This window comes from Lepidochelys kempii, chromosome 27, assembly GCF_965140285.1.
Source record: "Lepidochelys kempii isolate rLepKem1 chromosome 27, rLepKem1.hap1, whole genome shotgun sequence".
Lineage (NCBI taxonomy): Eukaryota > Metazoa > Chordata > Testudines > Cheloniidae > Lepidochelys > Lepidochelys kempii.
This window is the reverse complement of record NC_136406.1, coordinates 11,699,030-11,719,356: the sequence shown is the minus strand read 5'-3', so window position 1 is coordinate 11,719,356 and position 20,327 is coordinate 11,699,030. Positions and strand designations below refer to the sequence as shown.

The following is a 20,327-nucleotide window of genomic DNA, read 5'->3' as shown; positions in this document are numbered from 1 at the left end:
ACAATAAGACAACATGCAAGTGTACATACACACCCCCAGAATGGCTCTCATCTGGAAATGTAGTGAAGAATCAGTATTTGGTCTTAACACATTTCACTGTTGCATCTCAAGCGGGGGATGGGGTTGGTCAGAGACTCTACAAACAGAATAATAATGAAGGAAGATCTTGATTCTCAAATTTTATTTCTGCTGTGAGCCCACAGACTTTAGAAATAAAAGTATATTAACCAAAAGGGCTGTTTTATTCATATATAATATTGACATGCTTGAAATGAGTGCCTCCTAGTGGCGACTGCTGGTTCTCAAAATATTTTTTTTTTTTTTACTTTCTCTAGTACATGTTTCAGAGTAACAGCCATGTTAGCTTCCACAGTATGCATCCGATGAAGTGAGCTGTAGCTCACGAAAGCTTATGCTCAGATAAATTGGTTAGTCTCTAAGGTGCCACAAGTACTCCTTTTCTTCTCCTTGTATAAGTAGGGGCATAGCGAGCAGATTGAGGGATATGATTGTCCCCCTCTATTTGACATTGGTGAGGCCTCATCTGGAGTAGTGTGTCCAGTTTTGGGCCCCACACTACAAGAAGGATGTGGATAAATTGGAGAGAGTCCAGCGAAGGGCAACAAAAATGATTAGGGGTCTGGAACACATGACTTTGAGGAGAGGCTGAGGGAACTGGGACTGTTTAGTCTGCAGAAGAGAAGAATGAGGGGGGATTTGATAGCTGCTTTCAACTACCTGAGAGGTGGTTCCAGAGAGGATGGTTCTAGACTATTCTCAGTGATAGAAGAGGACAGGACAAGGAGTAATGGTCTCAAGTTGCAGTGGGGGAGGTTTAGGTTGCATATTAGGAAAAACTTTTTCACTAGAAGGGTGGTGAAACACTGGAATGCATTACCTAGGGAGGTGGTAGAATCTCCTTCCTTAGAAGTTTTTAAGGTCAGGCTTGACAAAGCCCTGGCTGGGATAATTTAATTGGGGATTGGTCCTGCTTTTGAGCAGGGGGTTGGACTAGATGACCTCCTGAGGTCCCTTCCAACCCTGATATTCTATGATTCTCTAGTACATGAATCTCAGAACAGGCAGACAAGGGAGGAGGAAGAAGATAATGTGGCCTTTGCTAACTTGTCATCTTGATACCAGATGCTCTCACTGTGTTTTGCACTTGCTGTTTTGTTTCTAGTCTAAATCATGCATTTATCAGCACCTTTTTGCAAAATCACCCTTTTATTAAAAACTATTTCCATTTCCAACCTCATCCAGCTGTATAGCAGGACAATCAAATACATTGAAGGAGGCTGAGTTTAGGCACAGGTCTTCCTTCTGTGACTCTCCTTCAGTAAACTCTGACAAGTCAGCCAACAGGTAAATAGATTTCTTTACACCAGCGATCAAACTATCTGCAGCGTTCAGCAGTGGAGAATAATGCTTACAGCCTTGCAGAAGAGGTTTGTTTTTTGAAAGATGTTCCATTGTCCTGACAACAAATTGGTGTCTAGCTAAGGTATGGTAAAAACTGACTTGTTTTCCTTTAAATTACAGTGTATGCCAGGCATAAATTCACTGTTACTAAGATTGATTCTTGTATATTCTAAAAATGGGCTGGGTTTGTCTGATGGAACGTCAGCCCTGGCTAGACTGAGCTCAGTGGTTGAGCGAGCAATATGATACTAAACCCTGTTTATGTTAGTAGTACAAACCCCTACAGCTACAGTGTGCCTGAGCTATGTGGGAATAAGGCATTGTTTGCACAAGGAGTTCAGGCACCAATTTAAACAGTAATTTTAAAGGGGCAAGTGCAAGAAACTGTTTTATCAGAACATGAAGCCAACACAGAACAATTCTGCTGCTGGTCCAGTTTCCTCCAGCATAAATGTAAGGAGTTTTAGCTACAGGTTTCTTCAAGGTCCATAGGCCATATCCATCTCCCACCACTCATGGTAGTCTTCCTCTTTAAAAGGAGGAAGGATGGCCTTGTAATTAAGGCACTGGACTGAAAATCAGGAGAACTAAGTCCAATTTCTAGCTCTGCTAGAGGCTCCCTAAATGAACTGAGTAAGTTTATGGCTCACTTCTTGAACTGTAGTGGAAATGGGGTGTTAAGAGGATAAAGCTGTACCAACATGGGAGATGTCAAAGTCTACACAGGGCCTAAGAACAGCTATATACGTAGGACCAGACGCCAGCATATCAAGTTCAGCAAGCTACGTTTCACGGTGAAAACAGGACTCACGCAGTTAAATGGCAGGAGAGTTGGATCAGGGATCCTCCACTACAGAGAACGTTTGCTATTCATCAGTCGATCTTTAAGGACATAGGAAGCTACTGAGGAGGAGTGGATGACTGAGGAAAAATCTTCCAGATGAATTTTAATATCTTTTCCTAAAAAGTTCAGTTTTGAAAGAAACCTGTCCTTTGGGAAGAGCCATGGGACATTAAAAAGATTAATGAAAGCCAAGCTGTGGCCAGAAAGGTTGCAGGGGGTGTGGGGAAGAACAGTCTTGCAGCAGTCACTCAGGAAGCTGATCAAGATCCCATCTGGAGGGGCAAGAGGCCAAGTCACAGAACAGATGGAAACAAAGCAACAGCTGGTGGAAACCCGCTTTCATGTGTAAAGTTTGCTCTTCGGAGAATTTTGCTCTCCAACTTTGAGGGCATCATTATGCTAATAGCTCCTCCCCCTACAACACTTGAGAGAGAGCCTGTGCACTCAGGAGCAGGCGTTCCACAGCTCTCAGTGATGCTGGTTAATTAACAAGCGCACTTTCGACATTTAGAAGCTGCTGTCACAAAACCTTGGCATGGTTTTAGCAGCAGAGGCTCTTGTTTCTTCAACAGCAGAGGGGGTGGGATGAAAGAGAATTAATTTGGCCCCAAGTGGTTAAGCAGATGGGATGAAAACTGCAGAGCCCAGGACTTTGTTACATATACCTAAATTTGCTCTTTCTATTTTAAATAGTGCTGATGGAGAGAAGATTACAGGCTGTACAAGTTGGGTACATTAATGAAAACTAGAACCTCTGTCATTGCTTCACCAACCATGTTCTGGAGACCCATTCTCCTAGGGGGAGGTGGGGATTTCTCTTTTCAATGTTGTCAGTCAATCCTGTGTTTTTGCTACACTGCACCAAACTCAGACCGAGGAAACAAAGACTGGCACTTTCCTTTGGAGTATGGTGGAGGAGGAATGCTAATTGTAATATTTCTAAACACTGAGAAGGCTGCAAGGTTGCAGAGAACAAGGCTTTCCAAGAACAATCAGATGACTGCTTTTAAATAAAGGTCAAAAAAGTGACTTGTCTCCTTTTCTTTAATAAAGGTATGAAGTGTTTCTCCCATTAAGACTTGAATTTCTCCCTGCTACTGGGATCCATTAATGCAATTTTGATTACAGAAAAAAAGAGTGCTAAACTCTTGATTAAAATTAACATATTTTAAAACACTTCAAAATTAAAAAAACAATACCCATTTCTTTCCCCAGGCACCCATCCTGAGTCCAGTTTCATAATAGATGCTGGGGTACAAGACAATAAGTTAAAGAGTTCATTCCAATTTTGCAGAGTTCAAAAGTCTTCCTAATGTGTTGTCGTCTTTGATCCCTTCCCAAATTTGGCATCAAGTCCAAGACCTGCAGATAAATGAGAAAAAAATTGTAAGGGAAAGCCCAAGGCCTTCCTTAAATAAGTACAATCAGACCTCTCTATAGCTCCAGATCTAACTGATGCCGAATTACTTGAGAGACAGTGGGTACCTGTGACATTTTTTTTTTTAAAGAGTCCAAAAAAGGTCTCCCAAATCAGTTGGATCTGTGACCATAGCAACGGCCTCAAAGATATCCCCATTCCTCCCACTTCCCCGCCCCAAAACACAGATCGTGCTTTTGTCAGCAAGCTTGTCCAAGAAAATCCATTGTCCAAAATCCTGTCAACCCATCCCCCCAGTCTATACTCCATCACTCTAATGGATAAGGAAAAGACTTTAAAAAAAAAAAAGCCAGGCTTCCAGGACTTACCCATGAATACCAGGATAGTCCCCACCCACTGCATCATGCTGATTGGGTTGGCAAATAGAATGACGGATGCTAAAATGGTGAAGAATTTGCGGGTTGTGGTGATGATTGAACAAGTTAAGGGTCCAAAGTATACCACAGTCATGAAGATGAAACTCTGAGAGAGAGAGAGAGATTCAGTCTGTCTGAGAAGGCAAGATCTCCAACATGAAGATCCATCTTAAACATTTTAAGGGAATCTTTTGGCAAAGAACAAATCCCAACCACAACCCGAAGACGACTTACAAGAATTTGTACACAACCTAGACATTCTTGATCTGAAAATGCTGGTTGAACAGTGAGCTAGGAACAATCAGATATGGCAGGAAGACTAGACAACTTCATATTTCTGTCCCACAAGTAAACAATATCTGGGACATTCTATGTTCTTTGGTCATCAAGTGCCCGGGGTAAGGGAACCAGAAAGTTACTTACCTGACCCAGTGCACTTGTCAGACCAAACAGCAGGATGTTGTAGAGGATGCTGGGGTAGCGTTCAGCAAAACTCAGGAATTCCCAGAGCTCTCCAGTGAACAAGATACCTGCAGAAAGTTTTAAGAGAGCAGGATGAACTCAAGCCAGAGACATCCTGGGCAGACAGGGCCGGAGCATTCATACTCCTAGCTCACATTCACTGATCAGACAACAGATACAGACAGCGAAGACTTATCTCCACCCAGAGAATACCAGTGGCAAAGAAAAGGAGTACTTGTGGCACCTTAGAGACTAACCAATTTATTTGAGCATAAGCTTTTGTGAGCTACAGCTCACTTCATCAGATGCATGCCGTGGAAACTGCAGCAGACTTTATATATACACAGAGAATATGAAACAATACATCCTCCCACCCCACTGTCCTGCTGGTAATAGCTTATCTAAAGTGATCATCAGGTGGGCCATTTCCAGCACAAATCCAGGTTCTCTCACCCTCCACCCCCCCACACAAATTCACTCTCCTGCTGGTGATAGCCCATCCAAAGTGACAACTCTTTACACAATGTGCATGACAATCAAGTTGGGCTATTTCCTGCACAAATCCAGGTTCTCTCACATCCCCCCCCACCCCCATACACACACAAGCTCACTCTCCTGCTGGTAATAGCTCATCCAAACTGACCACTCTCCAAGTTTAAATCCAAGTTAAACCAGAATATCTGGGGGGGGGGGGGGGGGGGGGTAGGAAAAAACAAGAGGACACAGGCTACCTTGCATAATGACTTAGCCACTCCCAGTCGCTATTTAAGCCTAAATTAATATCCAATTTGCAAATGAATTCCAATTCAGCAGTTTCTCGCTGGAGTCTGGATTTGACTTTTTTTGTTTTAAGATAGCGACCTTCATGTCTGTGATTGCGTGACCAGAGAGATTGAAGTGTTCTCCGACTGGTTTATGAATGTTATAATTCTTGACATCTGATTGTGTCCATTTATTCTTTTACGTAGAGACTGTCCAGTTTGACCAATGTACATGGCAGAGGGGCACATGATGGCATATATCACATTGGTAGATGTGCAGGTGAACGAGCCTCTGATAGTGTGGCTGATGTTATTAGGCCCTGTGATGGTGTCCCCTGAATAGATATGTGGACACAGTTGGCAACGGGCTTTGTTGCAAGACTCCCAAGACTGGGAGTGGCTAAGTCATTATGCAAGGTAGCCTGTGTCCTCTTGTTTTTTCCTACCCCCCCCCCCAGATGTTCTGGTTTAACTTGGATTTAAACTTGGAGAGTGGTCAGTTTGGATGAGCTATTACCAGCAGGAGAGTGAGTTTGTGTGTGTATGGGGGTGGGGGGATGTGAGAAAACCTGGATTTGTGCAGGAAATAGCCCAACTTGATTGTCATGCACATTGTGTAAAGAGTTGTCACTTTGGATGGGCTATCACCAGCAGGAGAGTGAATTTGTGTGGGGGGGTGGAGGGTGAGAAAACCTGGATTTGTGCTGGAAATGGCCCACCTGATGATCACTTTAGATAAGCTATTACCAGCAGGACAGTGGGGTGGGAGGAGGTATTGTTTCATATTCTCTGTGTATATATAAAGTCTGCTGCAGTTTCCACGGTATGCATCCGATGAGTGAGCTGTAGCTCACGAAAGCTTATGCTCAAATAAATTGGTTAGTCTCTAAGGTGCCACAAGTCCTCCTTTTTGCGAATACAGACTAACACGGCTGCTACTCTGAAAAGTGGCAAAGAACTTTCAGTCATTGCACCATACCAGATAACTTGTTTTTGGAAGAGAAAACAGCAAGTTGGCTACCCCCTCAGGATTTAAACAAGTAACATCCAGGAGTTAAGTTCACTTTGCTGCCTCAGTTTGCAGCTCTATGCACAATTGCTGTCTTCCTGTACCCACTTAGCCTAAACTCATTGCATTTGCAGCCAGCATAAGGGGTGCCTGGAGATCAGTGAGAGAATCAGATGCTACAGCAGGATGTAAGAATGTCATCTTAGCAAGGACATGTCCTTCACATTCCAGATGTCATCTACACTTTTAAACTTGGCCTCAGCTATTAATGGAACAGATGAAACAAACATCACAGTCAGTGTTACTCTCATGACAAGACGACTGTACCTTGCACTATGCATCCGATTCTCAAGACAGCCACCAACAATCTCACTCACACACACACACACACACACACACCTTAATAGAAATAGATGTGATCCCAGTCTTTGCCAAAACAAGAGAGCCACCAAATTGTATCCTAGGAAGCTACAATCTATGCTACTGAGCCAGCCTGAAAGCAGGAACATTTCAGAAGTGAATGCAGTTTTGGTAATAGCGCTTTAGGAGAAGCAGTGTCCCCTGGTGGCAATTTAAGCAACTACAATAAAATCTCCACAGATTAGGTTTAAAACAAACAAAAAGCAGCTCTGCAAGACATACTAGGCCCTTTTAGAACAAGAGATGAGGGTCCTGCCTAGGAGGATCTTGACAAATCAGTCTTCAGGCCAGGTCGCTAGGGCTTCCTCAGATGTTCCTTACCAGCCCCCAGGAACAAGGTGGACCATAGATTAACATTTAGCATCATGTGATTGGAACCAGTTTGGTAATGAGCTCTCATATGGTCCTGAGACACGCCTGTCAGTCCATCCAATGTCAGTGACAGCAGCTAAGAGGAGGGGGGGAAAAAAAAAGATTGAAAACCAGAAGAGAACTCTCTGCCACCTACTCCCTTCCTGGCACATGCATTTAATTACTCCTCAGGGCATTCTGTGCCTAAAAATTATGTGCATGGTATTTTAAAATTTTGCAAAATTCTGCATATTTTATTTGTCAAATAAATGAGGAGGCTCCAGCATGGCACTGGGGAGCACGGGCCACTGGCTACACTGGAGGTGGGAGATCACTTTGCAGTTCCCCCCCCAGGACATGGACTCAGCATTGAGGCTGCATCCAACCCTGACACAGCACAAGGACCAGCCCTGCCCCTCCGTGCCAGGTGCAGGCAGGCTCAGCAAAGCAGGATCCAAGTGGAGGGGGAGGGGGAAGGCTTAGTATGGGGGGATCCAGGTGTGGGTTGAGGGTTCTGTTTGGGGCGATCTGGGTGCAGTTGGCTCTGTGGGGAATCTGGGTGTGTGTGTGTGTGGTGGGGAGAAATCAGGATGCACAGGGGGGTTCTGGGTGCAACGGTAATGGGACCTCTGCAGGGGGGTCCAGGTGAAGGTGGTTGGGGGCTCAGCGGGGGGTCTGGGTGGGAGAGAGCTCGCAGGGGGGTCTGGAAGTGGGGAGCTCAGTCGGGGGGGGGTCCAGATGCTGGGGGGTCCAGGTGCAACTGGTTGGGGCTCATTAGGGTGGGGAGCTGGCTGGCTCATTGGGGTGGTCCAGGTGCAGGGGGAGTGGGGGAGGTGTTGAGGCTCAGCAGGAGAGTCTAGACACACAAGAGCTTCCTGCAGCTGGGGGAGAAATCTGGGAGTGGATCTGACCTAGCCCCAGATGCCATGCAGGGGAAGAGGAAGTCCCATCCTCCCCAGCCCAGCCTTGACTAGCAGCTGAGCCTGGTGCAGGGTAGGAGCCACCAGCCAGATCTTTTCCCACTCCCGCCCCCTGCCTCACAGTGATTTACCTCTCTGCTGGATGCCCTGGGCACCCAAAACATACTGATGGGGAGGGTTGTATGACTGCTCTTGTGGCTTCCCTTTACTTCCCTGCCAGAAAGTCATTTTTCTGTGGGGAAGCAAAGAAATCTACGACGGACATAAATTCTGCATATGTACAGTGGTGCAGAATCCCCCCAGGAGTAGCATTTAAATTCTATAGGTTTCTTGCTTCCACTGCTTATTTAAAAACAGTTCAGAGGGCATTCTGAGGAGGCGCCAGTGTTTCACCCCACATCACAATATGATAGTGTGCAAGGATGTCCCTCTTTGCACCAGAGGGTACCCAAGCATTCCAACGCTGGCTTTGCCAATCCCTCATGGTGGGTAGATCCAGGCAGAAGCCTGTACCTTGTTTGTTTGTAATTGTTTTCTCCTCTTGTACCTTTCACCAAGACAAAACCTTGGAACTACTTATGCTTCAACAGCTCAGTACTTACCAGGAGGAGTTCTCCATAGCCAAAGATGTGGCCGTCCTCACCGTCACCTCCCCTTTTAGGTTTGTACATGAACAGAGCCACGCCTGTTACTATCAGCAGGACACACAGGTATTTGGCTAGTGGGTATTTCTTCCTCAGCACCGTCACCCCTAAGAGCATGACTGAAAAGAAAAGAGGATATGGTAAAGTGCTCCCAAAAACCCTCTGCTAGGAATCTAATGACTCTGTGTCCAGTTCTGGATCTAACGGGGATGTGCACAGATAGTTTGTTATCCGCGCTACTTGGCGTGGAGCTATTGTGTGAGCAGCTGGACTGTTTCTGGGAATGCAATCCACAGACTGCTCATGGCATGAGAAAAAACACACCGCTCACCTGGAATGGGCTTACAGGACTTCCCAAGGACCTGTAAGAGAAAGAGTATCTTAATAGCTGCATGCTACAGCCTCCCCCACACCAGGCAAGACGGCTACAGAAACACAGGAACTGCCATGTTGGATCAGACCCAGGGTCCATCTAGTTCAGTATCCGGTTTCTGATGGTGGTCAGCATCAGAAACCTCGCAGTAGGCAGATGGGGGATCAGCTACCCCCTCCCCAGTGCAGGTTTCTGACACTGGCTTAAACCCTGAAACATGAGGATTTTCCCTTCTCCCAGATTGTTTTTTAAGCATTTCCTGTTATCCATGTGGATGGCTAGTCCCTCTTGGAATCACTGGTTTCAGAGTAGCAGCCGTGTTAGTCTGTATTCACAAAAAGAAAAGGAGGACTTGTGGCACCTTAGAGACTAACCAATTTATTTGAGCATGAGCTTTCGTGAGCTACAGCTCACTTCATTGGAATCACTAACTCCACCACCACTTGGCCTTGTAGGGATAGAGTAAAAAGAAAAGCAATAGAACACCGTCCTCCTCATTGCCACTCTTGCAGGGCAACAAGAGTTAAAGCTGCAGCATCCTCCACGGTCCATGTTTTTTAGTGACTTACTCTTTAATTAGAACGATTTCCTATCACAGTGCATTGATGGATCATGTAAGCATCCTCCATACCAAGAGTGCAGAATTAGAATTTGGAATAGTCCTCAACAGGGAAAGGGCAAATCTGTAAAAGGGAATTTTTACAACGCAACCTTTTCCCTAACGCTCGTCCTCCTGCCTTTCTTCACCTGGGTTGGATAGTTGACGAACTGCAGAGCTGAGTTGCTGGAAACCATAGCACCCAGATAGGAGAGTGAGCAAGCTGCATACAACCAGTTCTGGGTCCGATCAACCCTGACGGCGTCAAAAAACTGGATCACTGTGGAGAAGACAAAATGTACTAGAAACACACACAAGCTGATGTGACTGGACATTGGCATCATAAGGTTATTTTATAATGCCATCGAGATACAAAAGCCACAAAGTATCTACAGCAGAGGGGAGACGGAGATCTGGAGCGTTTAAGACCACTCCATCTTTTCCGCTCATATGCTCTCTGAGGCAAAGGAGGTATATTGAATTCCTGAAACCCACTGGGGCAGAAGGAAGATGGAAAAAACCAAGGGAATATGTATAGAATCTCTTACAGGAGACAAAAGCTTGGACATCCTAGTGGTCTACTCTGACCCTTCCCAACAATAAAACCACACTGAATGAAAAAAAATTTAGAATCTGGTTTTATGCAGTGTCTTTCATTTATAAAATTCTTTATTAAATCAAGTTAGCCAGTACTAGTGCAATGTTTCTGCAAACAAATGGAAAAGCCACTGTGTGCTCAGCAAAAGCTCACAGTCCCTTGGAAGTTGTGACTTCGGCAACCGTTGATATTGGGAGTGTGACCTGGACTACAGGTAACCACTAGGTGGGCCCCCTGACTCTGGAAGAGAGTCCCTTCCCAGCCCAGAGGAGAAGGAAGTGGGACGGGAGTCAGGGTCAAAGAAGTCCCAGTGCGGAAAAGCAAGGGGTGACATACCGGTTGTTCTGGAACACTTACCTAACCTCGCAAAGACAGCATTGATCACGCATTGAATGAAGACCAAGGACAAAGCGTATCTGAACTTTTCCTGCTTGGCACCTTCTCCATATTTACCTCTAGTTCTGTGGGAACAAACAAACGAAGCAGGAGATTGAGGAGGGTGAGAGATACAGCGAGTGAGACTACAGCATAAGGCATGGCACACATTTACTCAGGCTTTCTTCCCAGGTGACTTAGCCCAACAGCTACCAACCTTTTTACACAAAGGTGTAGCAAACGGTGCCCTCAGTTTTACCTGCCAGTCCCCCCACCTTCCACTCAGCTGTGCTTGCTCTCAGCCTGCAGTGGACTGAGGCTTCTCCAAACCCTAGTCACACAGCTGGGAAAGAAACTCCAGCCCAACATCAGATCCTAAGATGTCCTCTCTTCTGGGCATCCTACCAGAAAGCAAGAAATGTCCAGGTTCTGCCATTGTGGAGAAAGCGGGGGAGGTCCCCAGACTAGGAGAGGAGACTTCCCAATGGAAGGGTGCAACTTACATGTCCTCATGTAAGACCCAAATACCTTGGAATAGGAATCACTTACATGCTCTGCTGTAAACAGTCCAGGCTGGGAGGGGCTCTTACATGCTCTGTTGCAAGATGCAGGTCGAGGGGCTCCCCGGTGCCTGGGCAGAAGAGGCACTAGGCAGGGGTCACTCACATGCCCTCCTGCAGGATGCCGGGGAGGGGGGGTCACTCACATGCTCTCCTGCAGGATGCCGGCGGGGGGAGCCCTCACATACTCTCCTGAGGCTGGTTTTGTTCAATATCTTCATAAATGATCTGGAGGATGGTGTGGATTGCACTCTCAGCAGATTTGCGGATGATACTAAACTGGGAGGAGTGGTAGATACGCTGGAGGGCAGGGATAGGATACAGAGGGACCTAGACAAATTGGAGGATTGGGCCAAAAGAAAACTGATGAGGTTCAATAAGGATAAGTGCAGGGTCCTGCACTTAGGACGGAAGAACCCAATGCACCGCTACAGACTAGGGACCGAATGGCTCGGCACCAGTTCTGCGGAAAAGGACCTAGGGGTTACAGTGGATGAGAAGCTGGATATGAGTCAACAATGAGAAGGCCAATGGCATTTTAGGATGTATAAGTAGGGTCATTGCCAGCAGATCGAGGGACGTGATCGTTCCCCTCTATATGACATTGGTGAGGCCTCATCTGGAGTACTGTGTCCAGTTTTGGGCCCCACACTACAAGAAGGATGTGGATAAATTGGAAAGAGTCCAGCGAAGGGCAACAAAAATGATTAGGGGTCTGGAACACATGATTTATGAGGAGAGGCTGAGGGAACTGGGATTGTTTAGCCTGCAGAAGAGAAGAATGAGGGGGGATTTGATAGCTGCTTTCAACTACCTGAAAGGTGGTTCCAGAGAGGATGGTTCTAGACTATTCTCAGTGGTAGAAGAGGACAGGACAAGGAGTAATGGTCTCAAGTTGCAGTGGGGGAGGTTTAGGTTGGATAATAGGAAAAAATTTTTCACTAGGAGGGTGATGAAACACTGGAATGCGTTACCGAGGGAGGTGGTGGAATCTCCTTCCTTAGAAGTTTTTAAGGTCAGGCTTGACAAAGCCCTGGCTGGGATGATTTAATTGGGGATGGGTCCTGCTTTGAGCAGGGGGTTGGACTAGATGGCCTCCTGAGGTCCCTTCCAACACTGATATTCTATGATTCTCCTGCAGGGAGCCGGGGGGGGGGGGGAGGGGGTCACTCACATGCTCTCCTGCAGGATGCCAGGGGGGTCACTCACATGCTCTCCTGCATGATGCCAGGGGGGGGAACCGGGGGGGTCGGGAGGGGGTCACTCATGCTCTCCTGCAGGATGCCGGGGGGGGGGGTGAGCCGGGGGGGCCCGGGGGGTCACATGCTCTCCTGCATGATGCCGGGGGGGGAGCCGGGGGAGGGGTCACTCACATGCTCTCCTACAGGATGCCGGGGCGGTCCGGGGGGGGTCACTCACATGCTTTCCTGCAGGATTCCAGGGGGGGAGCCGGGGGGGTCACTCACATGCTCTCCTGCAGGATGCCGGGGGGGGGTGAGCCAGGAGGGTCTGGGGGGGGTCACTCACATGCTCTCCTGCAGGATGCCGGGGGGGGGGGGGGGGAGCCTGGGAGGGGTCACTCACATGCTCTCCTGCAGGATGCCGGAGGGGTCACTCATATGCTCTCCTGCAGGATGCCGGGGGGGTAGCCGCGGGGGTCTGGGGGGGGTCACTCACAAGCTCTCCTGCAGGATGCTGGGGGGGAACCGGGGGGGTCAGGAGGGGGTCACTCACATGCTCTCCTGCAGCATGCTGGGGGGGGGGGGAGCCGGGGGAGCCACTCATGCTCTCCTGCAGGATGCCGGGGGGTCACTCTCATGCTCTCCTGCAGGATGCCAGGGAGGCCCGGGGGGGTCACACTCATGTTCTCCTGCAGGATGCCGGGGGGGGGGTGAGCCAGGAGGGTCTGGGGGGGTCACTCACATGCTCTCCTACAGGAGGCCGGGGGGGAGCCGGGGGGGTCACTCACATGCTCTCCTGCAGGAGGCCGGGGGGGTCACTCACATGCTCTCCTGCAGGAGGCCGGGGGGGGGAGCCGGGGGGGCCCGGGGGGTCACTCACATGCTCTCCTGCAGGAGGCCGGGGGGGGTGACCCGGGGGGGGGAGCCGGGGGGGTCACTCACATGCTCTCCTGCAGGAGGCCGGGGGGGAGCCGGGGGGGTCACTCACATGCTCTCCTGCAGGAGGCCGGGGGGGTCACTCACATGCTCTCCTGCAGGAGGCCGGGGGGGGAGCCGGGGGGGTCACTCACATGCTCTCCTGCAGGAGGCCGGGGGGGGGGAGCCGGGGGGTGTCACTCACATGCTCTCCTGCAGGGAGCTGGGGGGGGTGTGAACTGGGGGGGGGGGGGTCACTCACATGCTCTCCTGCAGGATGCTGGGGGGGAGCCGGGGGGGTCACTCACATGCTCTCCTGCAGGGAGCCGGGGAGGGGGGGCCCGGGGGGGTCACTCACATGCTCTCCTGGGGCCGGTTTTGTTCAATATCTTCATAAATGATCTGGAGGATGGTGTGGATTGCACTCTCAGCAAATTTGCGGATGATACTAAACTGGGAGGAGTGGTAGATACGCTGGAGGGGAGGGATAGGATACAGAAGGACCTAGACAAATTGGAGGATTGGGCCAAAAGAAATCTGATGAGGTTCAATAAGGATAAGTGCAGGGTCCTGCACTTAGGACGGAAGAACCCAATGCACAGCTACAGACTAGGGACCGAATGGCTAGGCAGCAGTTCTGCGGAAAAGGACCTAGGGGTGACAGTGGACGAGAAGCTGGATATGAGTCAGCAGTGTGCCCTTGTTGCCAAGAAGGCCAATGGCATTTTGGGATGTATAAGTAGGGGCATAGCGAGCAGATCGAAGGACGTGATCGTCCCCCTCTATTCGACATTGGTGAGGCCTCATCTGGAGTACTGTGTCCAGTTTTGGGCCCCACACTACAAGAAGGATGTGGATAAATTGGAAAGAGTCCAGCGAAGGGCAACAAAAATGATTAGGGGTCTGGAACACATGACTTATGAGGAGAGGCTGAGGGAACTGGGGATGTTTAGTCTGCAGAAGAGAAGAATGAGGGGGGATTTGATAGCTGCTTTCAACTACCTGAGAGGTGGTTCCAGAGAGGATGGTTCTAGACTATTCTCAGTGGTAGCGGATGACAGGAAAAGGAGTAATGGTCTCAAGTTGCAGTGGGGGAGGTTTAGGTTGGATATTAGGAAAAATTTTTTCACTAGGAGGGTGGTGAAACACTGGAATGCGTTACCTAGGGAGGTGGTAGAATCTCCTTCCTTAGAGGTTTTTAAGGTCAGGCTTGACAAAGCCCTGGCTGGGATGATTTAATTGGGGATTGGTCCTGCTTCGAGCAGGGGGTTGTACTAGATGACCTTCTGGGGTCCCTTCCAACCCTGATATTCTATGATTCTCCTGCAGGGAGCCGGGGGAGGTGGGGGTCACTCACATGCTCTCCTGCAGGAGGCCGGGGGGGGTGAGCCGGGGGGGCCCGGGGGGGCCACTCCCATGCTCTCCTGCAGGATGCCTGGGGGGGAGCGGGGGGGGCCTGGGGGGGTCACTCACATGCTCTCCTGCAGGAGGCCGGGGGGGGAGCCGGGGGGGTCACTCACATGCTCTCCTGCAGGAGGCCGGGGGGGGGAGCCGGGGGGGTCACTCACATGCTCTCCTGCAGGAGGCCGGGGGGGGGAGCCGGGGGGGGTCACTCACATGCTCTCCTGCAGGAGGCCGGGGGGGGGAGCCGGGGGGGGTCACTCACATGCTCTCCTGCAGGAGGCCGGGGGGGGCGGCCCGGGGGGGTCACTCACATGCTCTCCTGCAGGAGGCCGGGGGGGGGAGCCGTGGGGGGGCCGTGGGGGTCACTCACATGCTCTCCTGCAGGAGGCCGGGGGGGGGGAGCCGTGGGGGGGCCGTGGGGGTCACTCACATGCTCTCCTGCAGGAGGCCGGGGGGGTCACTCACATGCTCTCCTGCAGGAGGCCGGGGGGGTCACTCACATGCTCTCCTGCAGGAGGCCGGGGGGGTCACTCACATGCTCTCCTGCAGGAGGCCGGAGGGGGCCCCGGGGGGGTCACTCACATGCTCTCCTGCAGGAGGCCGGGGGGGGTGAGCCCGGGGGGCCCGGGGGGGTCACTCACATGCTCTCCTGCAGGAGGCCGGGGGGGGGGGAGCCGGGGGGGTCACTCACATGCTCTCCTGCAGGAGGCCGGGGGGGGAGCCGGGGGGGTCACTCACATGCTCTCCTGCAGGAGGCCGGGGGGGGGAGCCGGGGGGGGTCACTCACATGCTCTCCTGCAGGAGGCCGGGGGGGGGGGATCCGGGGGGGTCACTCACATGCTCTCCTGCAGGAGGCCGGGGGGGGGGATCCGGGGGGGTCACTCACATGCTCTCCTGCAGGAGGTCGGGGGGGGGTGAGCCGGGGGGGCCCGGGGGGGTCACTCACATGCTCTCCTGCAGGAGGCCGGGGGGGAGCCGGGGGGGGTCACTCACATGCTCTCCTGCAGGAGGCCGGGGGGGAGCCGGGGGGGTCACTCACATGCTCTCCTGCAGGAGGCCGGGGGGGGGCCGGGGGGGTCACTCACATGCTCTCCTGCAGGAGGCCGGGGGGGTCACTCACATGCTCTCCTGCAGGAGGCCGGGGGGGTCACTCACATGCTCTCCTGCAGGAGGCCGGGGGGGGGGGAGCCGGGGGGGGCCCGGGGGGGTCACTCACATGCTCTCCTGCAGGAGGCCGGGGGGGTGATCCCGGGGGGGGAGCCGGGGGGGTCACTCACATGCTCTCCTGCAGGAGGCCGGGGGGGGGAGCCGGGGGGGGGTCACTCACATGCTCTCCTGCAGGAGGCCGGGGGGGGGAGCCGGGGGGGGGTCACTCACATGCTCTCCTGCAGGAGGCCGGGGGGGGGGGATCCGGGGGGGTCACTCACATGCTCTCCTGCAGGAGGCCGGGGGGGGGGGATCCGGGGGGGTCACTCACATGCTCTCCTGCAGGAGGCCGGGGGGGGGATCCGGGGGGGTCACTCACATGCTCTCCTGCAGGAGGCCGGGGGGGGGGTGAGCCGGGGGGGTCACTCACATGCTCTCCTGCAGGAGGCCGGGGGGGAGCCGGGGGGGTCACTCACATGCTCTCCTGCAGGAGGCCGGGGGGGAGCCGGGGGGGTCACTCACATGCTCTCCTGCAGGAGGCCGGGGGGGGAGCCGGGGGGGGTCACTCACATGCTCTCCTGCAGGAGGCCGGGGGGGGCGGCCCGGGGGGGTCACTCACATGCTCTCCTGCAGGAGGCCGGGGGGGGGAGCCGTGGGGGGGCCGTGGGGGTCACTCACATGCTCTCCTGCAGGAGGCCGGGGGGGGGGGAGCCGGGGGGGTCACTCACATGCTCTCCTGCAGGAGGCCGGGGGGGTCACTCACATGCTCTCCTGCAGGAGGCCGGGGGGGTCACTCACATGCTCTCCTGCAGGAGGCCGGGGGGGTCACTCACATGCTCTCCTGCAGGAGGCCGGGGGGGTCACTCACATGCTCTCCTGCAGGAGGCCGGGGGGGTCACTCACATGCTCTCCTGCAGGAGGCCGGGGGGGTCACTCACATGCTCTCCTGCAGGAGGCCGGGGGGGGCCCCGGGGGGGTCACTCACATGCTCTCCTGCAGGAGGCCGGGGGGGGTGAGCCCGGGGGGCCCGGGGGGGTCACTCACATGCTCTCCTGCAGGAGGCCGGGGGGGGGGAGCCGGGGGGGTCACTCACATGCTCTCCTGCAGGAGGCCGGGGGGGGGAGCCGGGGGGGGTCACTCACATGCTCTCCTGCAGGAGGCCGGGGGGGGGGGATCCGGGGGGGTCACTCACATGCTCTCCTGCAGGAGGCCGGGGGGGGGATCCGGGGGGGTCACTCACATGCTCTCCTGCAGGAGGCCGGGGGGGGTCACTCACATGCTCTCCTGCAGGAGGCCGGGGGGGTCACTCACATGCTCTCCTGCAGGAGGCCGGGGGGGTCACTCACATGCTCTCCTGCAGGAGGCCGGGGGGGTCACTCACATGCTCTCCTGCAGGAGGCCGGGGGGGTCACTCACATGCTCTCCTGCAGGAGGCCGGGGGGGTCACTCACATGCTCTCCTGCAGGAGGCCGGGGGGGTCACTCACATGCTCTCCTGCAGGAGGCCGGGGGGGTCACTCACATGCTCTCCTGCAGGAGGCCGGGGGGGTCACTCACATGCTCTCCTGCAGGAGGCCGGGGGGGTCACTCACATGCTCTCCTGCAGGAGGCCGGGGGGGTCACTCACATGCTCTCCTGCAGGAGGCCGGGGGGGTCACTCACATGCTCTCCTGCAGGAGGCCGGGGGGGTCACTCACATGCTCTCCTGCAGGAGGCCGGGGGGGTCACTCACATGCTCTCCTGCAGGAGGCCGGGGGGGTCACTCACATGCTCTCCTGCAGGAGGCCGGGGGGGTCACTCACATGCTCTCCTGCAGGAGGCCGGGGGGGTCACTCACATGCTCTCCTGCAGGAGGCCGGGGGGGTCACTCACATGCTCTCCTGCAGGAGGCCGGGGGGGTCACTCACATGCTCTCCTGCAGGAGGCCGGGGGGGTCACTCACATGCTCTCCTGCAGGAGGCCGGGGGGGTCACTCACATGCTCTCCTGCAGGAGGCCGGGGGGGTCACTCACATGCTCTCCTGCAGGAGGCCGGGGGGGTCACTCACATGCTCTCCTGCAGGAGGCCGGGGGGGTCACTCACATGCTCTCCTGCAGGAGGCCGGGGGGGTCACTCACATGCTCTCCTGCAGGAGGCCGGGGGGGTCACTCACATGCTCTCCTGCAGGAGGCCGGGGGGGTCACTCACATGCTCTCCTGCAGGAGGCCGGGGGGGTCACTCACATGCTCTCCTGCAGGAGGCCGGGGGGGTCACTCACATGCTCTCCTGCAGGAGGCCGGGGGGGGGGGAGCCGGGGGGGGCCCGGGGGGGTCACTCACATGCTCTCCTGCAGGAGGCCGGGGGGGTGATCCCGGGGGGGGAGCCGGGGGGGTCACTCACATGCTCTCCTGCAGGAGGCCGGGGGGGGAGCTGGGGGGGTCACTCACATGCTCTCCTGCAGGAGGCCGGGGGGGGAGCCGGGGGGGTCACTCACATGCTCTCCTGCAGGAGGCCGGGGGGGGGGAGCCGGGGGGGGGTCACTCACATGCTCTCCTGCAGGAGGCCGGGGGGGGGGGATCCGGGGGGGTCACTCACATGCTCTCCTGCAGGAGGCCGGGGGGGGGGGATCCGGGGGGGTCACTCACATGCTCTCCTGCAGGAGGCCGGGGGGGGGATCCGGGGGGGGTCACTCACATGCTCTCCTGCAGGAGGCCGGGGGGGGGATCCGGGGGGGTCACTCACATGCTCTCCTGCAGGAGGCCGGGGGGGGGGGTGAGCCGGGGGGGTCACTCACATGCTCTCCTGCAGGAGGCCGGGGGGGGGGGGTGAGCCGGGGGGGTCACTCACATGCTCTCCTGCAGGAGGCCGGGGGGGGGGGTGAGCCGGGGGGGTCACTCACATGCTCTCCTGCAGGAGGCCGGGGGGGGGGGTGAGCCGGGGGGGTCACTCACATGCTCTCCTGCAGGAGGCCGGGGGGGGGGGGTGAGCCGGGGGGGTCACTCACATGCTCTCCTGCAGGAGGCCGGGGGGGGGGGTGAGCCGGGGGGGTCACTCACATGCTCTCCTGCAGGAGGCCGGGGGGGGGGTGAGCCGGGGGGGTCACTCACATGCTCTCCTGCAGGAGGCCGGGGGGGGGGTGAGCCGGGGGGGTCACTCACATGCTCTCCTGCAGGAGGCCGGGGGGGAGCCGGGGGGGTCACTCACATGCTCTCCTGCAGGAGGCCGGGGGGGAGCCGGGGGGGTCACTCACATGCTCTCCTGCAGGAGGCCGGGGGGGGGCCGGGGGGGTCACTCACATGCTCTCCTGCAGGAGGCCGGGGGGGGAGCCGGGGGGGTCACTCACATGCTCTCCTGCAGGAGGCCGGGGGGGGGAGCCGGGGGGGGCCCGGGGGGGTCACTCACATGCTCTCCTGCAGGAGACCGGGGGGGTGATCCCGGGGGGGGAGCCGGGGGGGTCACTCACATGCTCTCCTGCAGGAGGCCGGGGGGGTCACTCACATGCTCTCCTGCAGGAGGCCGGGGGGGTCACTCACATGCTCTCCTGCAGGAGGCCGGGGGGGTCACTCACATGCTCTCCTGCAGGAGGCCGGGGGGGTCACTCACATGCTCTCCTGCAGGAGGCCGGGGGGGGGAGCCGGGGGGGGTCACTCACATGCTCTCCTGCAGGAGGCCGGGGGGGTCACTCACATGCTCTCCTGCAGGAGGCCGGGGGGGGGAGCCGGGGGGGGTCACTCACATGCTCTCCTGCAGGAGGCCGGGGGGGGGGGTGAGCCGGGGGGGCCCGGGGGGGTCACTCACGTGCTCTCCTGCAGGAGGCCGGGGGGGGACCTGGGGGGGGCCCGGGGGGGTCACTCACATGCTCTCCTGCAGGAGGCCGTAGTAGAAGTAGCAGACGAAGACGCCCAGGAAGCAGACCGGCAGGCGGAGCCGCTCGGGCAGCAGGGGGCCGGGGCCGCTCCCGCTCGCTCCCATGGCGGCGGCGCGGGGCCCGCTCAGGGCAGGCGGCACCTCCAGCCGCACATCGCGGAGCGGAGCCGGGCGGGGCGGCGGCGCAGGGGGCCTCATTAAAGCTGCTCGGGACAGCCAGTCTGCTGGGACCCGCCCGCGGCCGGCTGGGGCTGCCCGTGGCGTTGCCGGCCAGGAGAGGCAGGGAGAGCGGGAGGGGAAGGGGCGGTGGTCCCGGCTGCCGGGCCGAGAGGGCGCTGCTGGCCCACACGGGGCTAATCCGCCCGTCGCTGCCTGCTGTTCCCCGCAGCCGAGCCCCCGTACAGCAGCTTTTTGATCAGGCAGCGCCTAGGTTCCCTAAAGCCCGGGGGCCCTTCCATAGCTCGGGGGCGCTGTGGTGACGTATTCCTATGTGGAGCTCACGGATTGGCCCCCCCGGCTCGAAGGCGGAACCAGGAGATCGGTTCCTGGCTCGGTTTTAGCGTCAGTCGGACGCAAAGGCTGCCGGAGCCTCTCTGACCCCGCCCGGGCGCATGCGCCGCAGCAGCTACTACAAGTGATGCTACCGGGGAAGCCTCAGCCCTGGGAGCCTGTGAGGGGGAGGAAGAGGCAGGCGGGGGGGGCGGT

The 20,327-nt window shown here is 55.5% G+C and overlaps 1 protein-coding gene across 2 annotated transcripts; it reads right to left on the bottom strand.

Moving 5' to 3' along the window:
- Positions 1 to 3,292: 3,292 nt before the first annotated feature.
- On the bottom strand, positions 3,293 to 19,835 carry SLC35B1 (solute carrier family 35 member B1). 2 transcript variants are annotated; one of them, XM_073325597.2, is made up of 9 exons: positions 19,612 to 19,835; positions 10,554 to 10,657; positions 9,748 to 9,878; positions 8,959 to 8,989; positions 8,586 to 8,746; positions 7,034 to 7,160; positions 4,484 to 4,590; positions 4,013 to 4,166; positions 3,293 to 3,628 (listed from the first exon to the last, which is right to left on the bottom strand). In XM_073325597.2, the coding sequence occupies exons 1-9, from the start codon at positions 19,818 to 19,820 to the stop codon at positions 3,576 to 3,578; spliced, it is 1,077 nt and encodes a 358-aa protein (XP_073181698.1). In that variant the 5' UTR covers positions 19,821 to 19,835; the 3' UTR covers positions 3,293 to 3,575. The 2 variants fall into 2 exon arrangements, with proteins under 2 accessions (XP_073181698.1, XP_073181699.1); XM_073325598.1 differs by lacking the exon at positions 4,013 to 4,166.
- Positions 19,836 to 20,327: the final 492 nt, after the last annotated feature.